General features: G+C 40.3%; 1 protein-coding gene across 1 annotated transcript in view; it reads left to right on the forward strand.

The window, feature by feature from the left end:
* The window catches only part of LOC137382638 (uncharacterized protein KIAA1671-like), a 255,619-nt gene extending 245,339 nt beyond the window's left edge, over positions 1 to 10,280 (forward strand). The window contains exon 12 of the mRNA XM_068054841.1: positions 803 to 10,280. Within this exon, the coding sequence (XP_067910942.1) occupies positions 803 to 814 (12 nt within the window). The 3' untranslated portion in view covers positions 815 to 10,280. The remainder of the gene's footprint in view (positions 1 to 802) is intronic.
* Positions 10,281 to 11,072: the final 792 nt, after the last annotated feature.

Raw genomic sequence — 11,072 nt, forward strand, 5'->3', positions numbered from 1 at the left:
ATTGGATCAAGCTTTCAATGAGCTTGAATTTCCTAGTTGTATAGATTGCTGTCCCTTAATTTTTTACCATATTTTGCCATGAAAAATCACCAGCCCTAGTCATTCTATGAAATCAAATTAGATTGAGCAAGGGTGGGTGGTGGTGGAAGGAAGGATTGTTAATGGAGTGAATTCAGGATTTGTAAAAATAAAAAATCACAACCAAGTGAATGCTTAGACAGGGCAGCCTTGACCTTCCCTCATTGTTGATCTTCATTATGCTGACATGAGGGTCAGTGACGGCTAGGGAAAATGCACAACATTCTAAATTTCTGCACACAGAGATTTCTGCAATTTTTTGTACAATAAATCTTTGGGTTGTGGGCGGGGCAGAGATGCACTCAGAAAGGAATAATTATTGTGGGAAATGAATATTTCCAGAGTAGTGTAGTACTGGGTGCTCTTCTGCAAATGGTTAAAGGATATTGTTGGGATGGTATAATGGCCTGAAATGTATGTCAAGACTAGAATTGGATCCCCAGAGTGAGGATCAGTTGTTTCTGCCATCAGATCTTGACTCTCAAATGGGAATCTTCATCAAACTGGAGAGCACAAGTGACCCATTGGGCAACAAATACTAGTGTCTGTGTGTTGTTGGACAGAAATAGGGCTGGAGTGCTTAGCTGAGTGATGGATGTATGAGCTATGCCCATTGGCTGACTTATAGAGAGGTGTGTACTTGTTAAAAAGGTGCCCTTTCCAATCATGATTTGAGTAAGTCGTCTTTTCATTATTGAAATGTTTGGTTTGTTTTATTTTACAGAAGAATGAATGAATAAACCTCAAGAGGAAAATGAGTCTGATACAAGCCTTAACTGTCCACCAACTTTGAAAAGAAAGAAAAAGAAAAAAAACATGTACTGCTGCTGTTGCTTCCTGCCTCGCTACCTGCATGGTGCCTTCCCATAGTACTTTGTGAATAGGCTGCTTAAAAGTTCATACATGAATCAGAATAATGCTCTATTTTGTCAGATGCTAGGGTTCATTGCCTGAAACCCTAAAAAAAAATGTCACTTTAAAACAAATAATAAATTTTTTAAAATCTAATGGCTGTGATTGAGCTGGGTGCTCTCCACAGTGCTTCAGTTCAGAGATACTGTGTGTGGAGGATAGGGATTGGAGAGAATGTGACCCTGGAAATTCTGGTGTACAGAGTCACTCTCGCCTGCTGAAACTACAACTATTCACCAAGAAATTCTTGGATACTGTTGCAATGCAAAAAGCAGATGAACCGAATGCTTTGGAATGGAATTCGCCACCCACCTGACTAGGATTACCCTATCTTGTTCATTCTGTTTGAGTACTGCTGAGGCTTCGGTGCTAGTGGTAATAAAACAAAAACAAGGCTCTAAAAATCAATTCCTTACTTAAACATGTTTGCATCATCTTTCTGGGTGATCCTGTTTCACAATAATATGATGATGAGTTCCATATAATGTACATTTTTACATCATTTGTGCCCCTGTATTTAGCAGTGTATGTGTGTATCAGGAGAGTAAGTATTAAACCACCAATCACCTTCCCTATCCTCCTCCATGCACTTGGAATTGATTTGTAGAATCCTTGCTTCATTCACTTCTCTTGAATTCTTGTTAATAAGAACTAGACGGTGTGTGTGTTTTCTGTTTTTATAAAATGTAAACAAAAGAACAAAGTGTTTACCACCATGACAGGAATGCAAGCATGACTGACTGGTTATGTCACATTTGATGGGCTAGATGTAGAAAACTTTTGGCTAAATACTTGTATCATTGGCAAAACCTCTTTGCTTTTTTGGACACTGATTTTCACAAGAAGCACTCACCTGTGTTTGTGAATTATTGAAATATCTGCCAACCTGTCAGGTATGCAAAACGCCTCATTTAAAGATTGTGCTTCTGTTCAATATGTAGAGAAATATTTCTTATTTTTATTACTTTTTTTTTCCTTCAGATGCAGGGTCAAAAGCAATAACCTGTTAAAACTTAGTAACTGCACAAACCGGTGTAAATATTTGTATGTTTTTTGGTTTGCCTTTGTAAACAGGTAGTAAATCTGGCAAGAAAAAGAACTGGCTCGATACCTAACAGTGTGGCTGACTGGAGCTCCAACCCCTCCCCCTCCTCCTCACTTTCCCCAGTAGACAGTGAATACCCCCAAGATATTAGGGCAATATCTGAGTAAAAGAGATACCAGATAACCAGTCATGAGCTCCACCATTCATTGGGATGAAATATCAGACAGCAGGTTAACCCAACATTCAACTTCCTCCCAAGTCCCAGAGTTAACTGGCTGCAGTCTGCCCTCACAATGGGTGGATCTATAGAAAGGCAAAAAAATGTAAATTCCATGACTAAAATAGAGACAATTTAAGGATAACAGCTCCAGAGCATTACAACATTACCACAGACAACAGAAGAACAAAGGAAGTGAACGTGCCTCTGGTGCATCCTACATATGTTTTCTTCCTCCACTGCCTTTCTTCTCCTCTTTGTTTCACCCAGTACAAACAGGGTTGCAACATGACAAAGCATACATATTAACGGGTATGAGGGATTCCCGTGAGTCCATTTGATACGTGTGCTATCACACACAATTATTGAATTGTTGGGGAGAAAGAAGGTTGATGTTGATCCGATGTAAAAGGGGTACTGAACTGCTAGGATATGCTTCCAGTTATCCAGTACTTTAACCAGGGCAAGCTTCCAGTCACCACCCCCACACAACCTTATCTGGTTGTGAGCTACCATAGATCTTGTGCCATGTGTTTACATTCCCACCATTCTGTAAAGGAATCCCTGGTTACTCCTGTATCATAACTGTGGTTCAGATCTGGGTTTTGTTTCTCAATGTTCAGAGAATGCACTGAAATGAGACTGAACTCCTGAGAGGAAGTCTGGATGTTGTATATTTTCTATGGTGAAACATTCAGAATAAAGCTTTACAGAGTGTGGAATTCCTGTGATTTTGGCCAAATGTACATGCTCAACCTTCCACACTGAGATTATGTTAAGTGCCTGTCCTTAGACTCACCTTACTCAAGCTCCTAAGATTGGTTTCTGGTTATTTGACTATTCAAACTTTAGCCCCTTAGAAGAAAACCAACCAGCTGATGTCTTCTAGCTAATTTAGAAGGCTAACATGGAAAACACATCTCGCCTATACCAATCTGACCAGATTTAAAACCACTGTAATTCTAACTTTGCCACCTGACTGCAGCCATGGTCGTCTTTTGGCTAAAATGAAGCATTTTTAACAAAAGCATGATATTGCCTCATTGCTATATACAGAGCTTTCCCAAAATATCCCACTGAATCATGGGAACCTTAATTTTGAAATGTTGCTGTAATTGTCCCATCATCCCTTGGACTAGCTGGGTATGCTCAGATTACTTACTGTTTCAATTGCCATGTTTCCTATTTTGTTTCCTTACTGATTGGCATGGAATATGACAAAAACTCACCTGCACAGACAATGTCTTGGGTTTTCTCTTTTTTTTTATCAATTAAAGACCAGGTATCAGCCATATTGTCATTTTCTCCATACGTGGTGATGTGTGATTGCGGGAAGAATTTCCTGCACAGTTTTGGATTTCTACCAAATCAGGAAGTAATTGAATTCCTCTGTAAAGTTGGCATCCAGGTAATCTTTTATGTTGCACAAGTCTTTCTAAACCTTTATTCTGAATGTAAGTTTGAGAATTATAACTAAGTATGTGGTATTTTATATTTTAAAAGATCAATGATGGTAAATATGATATCTGTAATCACTAAATTTTCCTTTTTTGTATTTTAGTTTTACAATCTGATCAAAGTCTATTCATTGTATATAAATGAGTCCTTGTTGTGTTTAATGAATAATGAGGTGTGGAATTCCTATCCTCCCACCAACAATCCTTTTTTCTCTGTTTCAACCCATTGCGCTCTTCAGTGTTAATTGCTGCATTGAAAGTAAAATTAAGCCTTTTAATTCAATCCCTTAGTGCATCACATTCCACTTTGGTACAGTGATGTACAAAGCTGGACTAAGCCAAACCTAATTGGTCTAAAGTAGACACCAATACAGCCAATTTCAATTGCATCTCAAAGAACTAGCTAATATATTACTCATTTATCTGTCTGTTTGAAGATGTACATGTGTAGCTGTGTTAGCTTGTGGAATTAGTGTGATTGTTTACAACAGTGGAAGCAAACATCAAGCTAGAATTATTCTAGCTAGTGCAATTCCTTTGTGCTCAGTGCCTTCTAGTATTGGTTGAGCAGGGCAGCTACATCCATTTGGGTTTTTCAGCATAGTGTCCTGAATCCTAGTCCTTGTCTTAGGTCTCTCATGGCCAATAGGATAGGCAGATAATGTCCTCCCAGAATTCAACCTACACTGCTCTCATATTAGCCGCTGATAGGTGTGTAGAGCTCTGGAATGACTGATTAATTTTTTCACTTCCTGTTGAGAGTTTTATGGATTCAATTTGCCCTAGCACGCTGTAGAGAAGTACATTGGAAGCTTCCAATGGGGCCTGCCACCTTATGTCTCCCTTGAAGATCTTTTATCATTTTTACTGAAGGAACTACCCATTATACATCACTAATGACACACTGACATTTGTAAAGCAACCACCTTCTCTGCAGATATAATTAATCACTTTTTATGGGCTCCCATGAGGCAGGGCCGGAGGCGGGGGTCCGATAGAATTGTGACGGTAGGCAGCTTGGGGGGGACAGGGGCAGAGGGAGTGTTGCCTCCTTGTCACCAAGCAATTTTGTCGGGGGCGAAAGTGGCCTATTAATGCCACTTAAGGGCCTCTTTTCCCTGCTCCTACCCAACACCTCTGGGATTTAACCAGCGGCAGGGTGGTACCTCCACCTCACGGGGAGGTTGCCCAGTATTTTGAGGTTCCCTTCCTGCGGGCTTGATCTGGGGGAGGTCCCTCTTTCGTGTGCAATCTGTGGCCCACGGAGGACCCCCACAGGGAAAAACTCCACGTCCCCCTGTACTTCACACCCACCCTCCCACTCCTGCTCGCCAGGGGCTGCCAGACTGGTCACAGTGACCTGCGCTGGGCCTGGGTCCAAGGCCTCTGTAGTACCGGCGGTGACCACTGCTCCTGGTGACGTTGCCGATGCTACTGAGCTGCCAGCCCTGTGATTGGCCAGCTGTTCTTAGAGGCAGGATCCCCATCTTTAAAGGGACGGGAAGTGCCAGAACAATGCAACATAAAGTTGGGGGAGGGGGGAATGTGCTCGGAAAGGCTGAAGCGGGGTTCTCCCACCCATCTTTTTGGCCAGGAGCCGGGTACACCGCCAGCACCACAAAATCCAGCCCCTTGTCTACATCTAGTAACTTCTAGAAATTGGATGGTGCATTTTGCCAGGAGGTGCCCAAATCATGTTTTACATTATGTGGAGGGAGTGATTATTCATCATTATTCTTTGAGAGTAGGTATAATTCTGTCCTTTTTTAAACATCATTTTATGTAGTTCACTTAACAGAACAAATGAGTTGACCGATTTGGTGATGGAACAAATCACTTCAACAGTATCTGCCTCAGAAGCTTCAAAAATACTTGGAGAACTGTCACCATTGTTTGTTGAGAGCCAGTGCTCCGAAGGATAGTCAACTTCTGGAGAAAATCATCCCCACATTGAAGTAAACAAGTGAAAATTGGACGGGTGCTAGAACAGGCTGCACCAGTTTATGTCCCAAGCAGTAAAGGTGGAAATTCTTCTTTGAACTTTTGCTCTGAAGATCTGAGTTTGGAAATGGTAAACCCAGGGAACTCAGTAACACTCTGAAAACAGGAACATAAGATGTGAGGACAAGGAAAAGCCATTCATCCATCAAGTTCACACAAAAGCAAAATACTGTGGATGCTGAAAATCTGAAATAAGTACAGAAAATGCTGGAAATACTCAGCAGGTCTGGCAGCATCTGTGGAGAGAGAAACAGTTAACGTTTCAGGTCTGTGACCTTACATCAGAACTGGAAAAAGTTGGAAATGTAATAGGTTTTAAGCAAGTGAAAGGGGGGAGGGTTGGCAAAAGAACAAAAGGGAAGGTCTGTGATAGGGTGGAGGGCAGGAGAGATTAAATGACAAAAGGGTTGATGGTACAAGGCCAAAGAGAGTGGTAAAGGGACAAGTAAAGAAACACAAGTTGACTAGAGGAGGTGTGAATGGCAGTCATGAACAGCTGCTGTCCAAAAGCAAAAAAAGAGAAAACCCACCCCCCGCCCCCTTCAGTTGCTTAAAACCTACTACCTAGAAACGTAGAAAGATTTACGCCACAGAAGAAGGCCATTCTACCCATATCTAACTTTTCCCAGTTCTGATGAAAGGTCATAAACCTGCAACATTAACTCTGTTTCTGACTTCACAGATGCTGCCAGACCTGCTGAGTATTGCCAGCATTTTTTTTCCAGATTTACAGGATCCACAGTATTTTGCTTTTGTATTAGTGTGATCCTTTTAATATTTCAACTCGCCCATCCTAGCCTCCAGTGCAGCTTGAATGCTGCCCATGTCTTTAATTCATTTGAGGCATACCTTCACATCACTGGTAAAGATTGAAAAGTTAGGTTTTTTTTAATAAATTATCTCTTCCATGTGGAAGAGCAGACACATGCACAAAGTTTATGAAGTTGAACTTTCATAATGAATGCTACAACTCAGTTCCATCAGAGCCAAATGAAAGGTACAGGATAATGCAACTTCTCTCCTGGTACAGGCTGAGTCTGTGCACATGAATTAAATTTTGACGCGATGCTGGATCTTAAATAGATTTCTGAATTGTCTGCATTGTAAGTGGCTGATAAGCACTTATTAATTGACAAGGGGTTTGTGGTTTACCGGCACTTTTGCAAGTTACTTATTGATGAAAGGAACATTGTGTTTACTTCTGACTTTTTGGGCATTATGGCAGTTAAACTAAAGTTGTGATGCATTTGTATTTTTCTAAACAAGGATGACTCAACTTCAGAAGAAATAATGTATAGCACAATAGGAAATCAAACTAATCTTGCACAGTGGTGGAAAAGTCTCAGTCCTCTCTCTATGTTGCAGGCGTCTCTCCAGCCACACAGCAGTCGTGTTCATTTCTGATGAAACCTGCCACCTTTTTGGGAAAGGGAGAATAACCACCTCAATCACAGTTGGGAAAGTAATTTTTATGCTTTTATCCAAAAATTCAACCAATGTAAATGTAAAAATTGAGGCTTTGTAGCATTTAGTCAGTACAGATGTGATATCAAGGCATCTGCTGCAAAATGTTAACTACCTGCATTTGTTCTTCTGGATATAGGACAAATAGAAAAGTTTTTAATTTGGAAAGATTTTACTAAAGTACTAAATGGTTACTAGTATAATTTTATTTTTGATTGTAATCATAAAACTTTGTCCAATCAAATGTTAAGAGGGGAAAAGAAAAAGCCTGAATGTACAACTACCAGCTCCTCCTCAGTAAATCAAACTAGTGAGCAACATAGCAAACCTGTTCAGGACCAAACTCAAATGGAGTGTGCAGAAGGTAATGGTGAGAGTTGCTCTTTATGAAGTCCTGAATTGTCAGCATTGGGCAGTATCACTATCATAAAAAAATCATAGCAGTATGCCAAAAAATTATTAAATAAACTAGTGCATTTGGGGAAAGCAGGAGATAAGGGAGGAATCTTAAATATTTGTACAGGATTAAGGGACAGAACTTACACCTTCCAGCAAGAATATTCAAAGCAAAATGGTATCACTAACACACTGTCTCCAGGCTATTGTACAGTTGTCTGCATTAGGTGTCCATTGAGGAAGTGAGATGGCCTTTATACTATATGTTAAATTTGAGCTACTTGGACTACAACCAGATACCTAAAAGTAATGAAGGTGAGAGATGAGAAATATTATTTTGGTTGAATGATTTGTCTCCTCCCTATCCTGAAATGTACTCTGTCCTTATTGGGTTATGGTTACACAGAAGAGGTTGCCTTTTGGTATCTCATTGAAATAGCTATTTATTCATGCATGGGCATTGATGGTCAATGATGACAGACTTTTCCCCCTTAGGACCATTACAGCAGAGCCCATATATGGGGTGGCGCAGTGGTTAGCACCACAGCCTCACAGCTCCAGCGACCCGGGTTCAGTTCTGGGTACTGCCTGTGTGGAGTTTGCAAGTTCTCCCTGTGACCGCGTGGGTTTCCACCGGGTGCTCTGGTTTCCTCCCACAGCCAAAGACTTGCAGGTTGACAGGTAAATTGGCCAATGTAAATTGCCCCTAGTGTAGGTAGGTGGTAGGAGAATGGTGGGGATGTGGTAGGGAATATGGGATTAATATAGGATTAGTATAAATGGGTGGTTGTGGGTCGGCACAGACTCGGTGGGCCGAAGGGCCTGTTTCAGTGCTGTATCTCTAAATAAATAAAATAAATACGTGCTTTTGGAACAAGGATTGCTGGATAGCTATTAGAAATGGGAACTCTGCTATTTCCCTCCTTGGCCCAAGGGCCCAACACCAACTTGCCTGCTATTAGCTAAGTCAGTACAATCCAGAAATCAAACTTATGACCTTCCTGATTTGTGTGACTCAGCTAATCACTGGATAAAGTCAGTAGGCTATATGGGGAGGCCCAGAAATTTGATTTTATATGATTTGGTGGTATGAATAACTTATCAGGAGCTGATAACATAAAAATAAGTGTTTGGGTTTGATAACACATCGGTGTCCCTTAGCCTTGAGCACATTAGGGATGGGAGGGATGCATTTGAAGCCGAGCTCTAAATTTGGAATGTTATCATTTAGATCTCATCTGAGGACAGTAGCAAATACTTCCATTGTATCATTGTTTGTTGGGCTCCCTCCCCTGTTAACCCCATCAACTCTTGATTGGAAAGAGCAGATGTAATGACTGGGTTCCAAACTGATTCAAATGGGTCAATTTGGATTGAAAAACCAGCTTAACATTTATTCCAGGCTCATTTTATCTTGAGTGTCCACCCTGTGCTTGGAGGGGAGGGGGATGGGGAGGCACAGTGGGGAAGGATGGGCAGGGATGTGGAACTGGATGGAAGAGAACATTGTTTTCTTTAGATAGGGCCTGCTCCATTTTTAAAGCACTGTAGTTTTTTGAATGCACCGAAACTGCATTAATCATATTGATATTTTAAATGTGCATTTAGAGAGGAAAATAGCACAGCAGATAGAAGCAATTTAATATTTGTGTTGTACCAAAGCATAGCATTTGAAGGAAGTGGTACCAAAGCTTCATGGCTGCTCTAATTCTGACTGTCCCCATAGTGGAAAAATCATTTGTGTTAATTATGAGGGGTAGCCAATGTCCTCTGAAAATTGGATCAAACACAATATCTGACATCAAATTATCCATGTTCAGAACCAATCTATTTGGAGTCTTCAAAAACTAGAATACAGTGTCCCCTTAATCCGTCTGAATATGTGCCAATATGGGAGGTTTAATGATTCAAATTTTAGAATGTTTTCAATATTAGAAGGCAATTAAAGTAATATCATACAAATCTTGTCAAAACAATATAACTCATTCAGGATTAAGTGCTTGGATTTTAGTAAATTTAACAATGAATTAACAAGTTTTGTGGATATTGGGAGTAGGTGAGAATAAAAAGTCAACTGTAGTTGCTGACCCTGCAATATTGTACACTGATTTACCAAGAAGCTCATTTGGAATAATGGCGCCATGTTGATGTGATGTTGTGAATTCTATTTTAGGTATTTTATCAAAAGATAGTTGAGATTACAGTAATAGAAAAGTTATTTTTTGGGGGTTATTTTCTCTTGACAACTTTACTGGAGTCTGGGTACAAAATCACTCCTGGTGCGCAGGGTGATGGTTATCTGTCTTTGATGAAATATCGAGAAAGCCTTGATCCACTTCCGGCAGAAATTAGTCCACAAAACTTACTTACAATGCTGAACAAGGGATAGGTGAATGAGTAATTATTTGATCTAATATTATACAAAAAGACCCAATCTGAGTTTTAGTCACAGCCCTAGCTGAGTGCTGTAATTGAGAACTACTGATCTCCCCACCACAAGAGAAGGAGCTTGTTTGGTTTGTACATGGAACACAGTTGCAGCTTTGTGTTAGAGGACGTGGTTCAAATGATCGTTTCTCTTTTCCTGATACTTGTTCCAGACAGCCTTACCAAGCTCTGTAAATACAGATCACAGTAAGATTAATATATTGTGGTATTAAATTTTTTGTACAACTTAGTTTCATATGCAATAAAAAAAACTTTATTCTGAGTTCCTGCCTGTTGTGTCTTTGAGAAAACATATCTGTTCCTTTTAATGTGAGGACAAGAAATCAGGGATTACTAATGGCTAACTGGTCAAAGCAGTAAACAGCTCCTGTTCATGGTCCAATGACTCCTGCTGTAACTGCATTAGTAGTCAGTGGTTAGAATAGGATTGGCCTCTTATTGCAATCATAAGATAATTACCGGAGAGGAAGGTCATTTGACCAAACTTAATTCATCTACCGAGAATGACCCTGAAGTCCATATGTTTCAACATCCAAATGTTTCCTGTTTCCAGAACTTTTGCCTCCATTGCTGATTATCGCTTTAGGGCTTTTTCAGCTCCATCTTTAGCTATTACACCATTTATGGGTGGGGGTGTTGCCCATTCTTTCTTCCTGTGCACTATACATTTTTCCGTATTAAATTTAATCTGCATTGTTCTGCTCAATTACATATTTGGTCCAATGGATTCTGTAATTTCTAAGCTGCCTCCAAATGCACGACCCCTCCTAGTTTCCTATTTGTCTACTTTCTCCCATATCTTAACTCATACCGAGTCCCACCACCTCTGTGCTCACTGCTGTACATTGATTCCCAGTCTGATAACACCTCCATTTTAAAATGCTCATTCTTGTTTTCAGATACCTTTATAGCCTTGTCCCCTCCTTCTCTCTGCAACCTCCTCTACCATACAAACCGTCTGAGATCTGCTCTCCTACAATTCTGGCCTATATAAATGCAAGCTGTTGTTGTAGTTTGATATTCTCAGCAAATTTGACTAATTTGCGTTGAGTTT

This window comes from Heterodontus francisci, chromosome 23 (genome assembly GCF_036365525.1).
Source record: "Heterodontus francisci isolate sHetFra1 chromosome 23, sHetFra1.hap1, whole genome shotgun sequence".
NCBI classification, from domain to species: Eukaryota; Metazoa; Chordata; class Chondrichthyes; order Heterodontiformes; family Heterodontidae; genus Heterodontus; species Heterodontus francisci.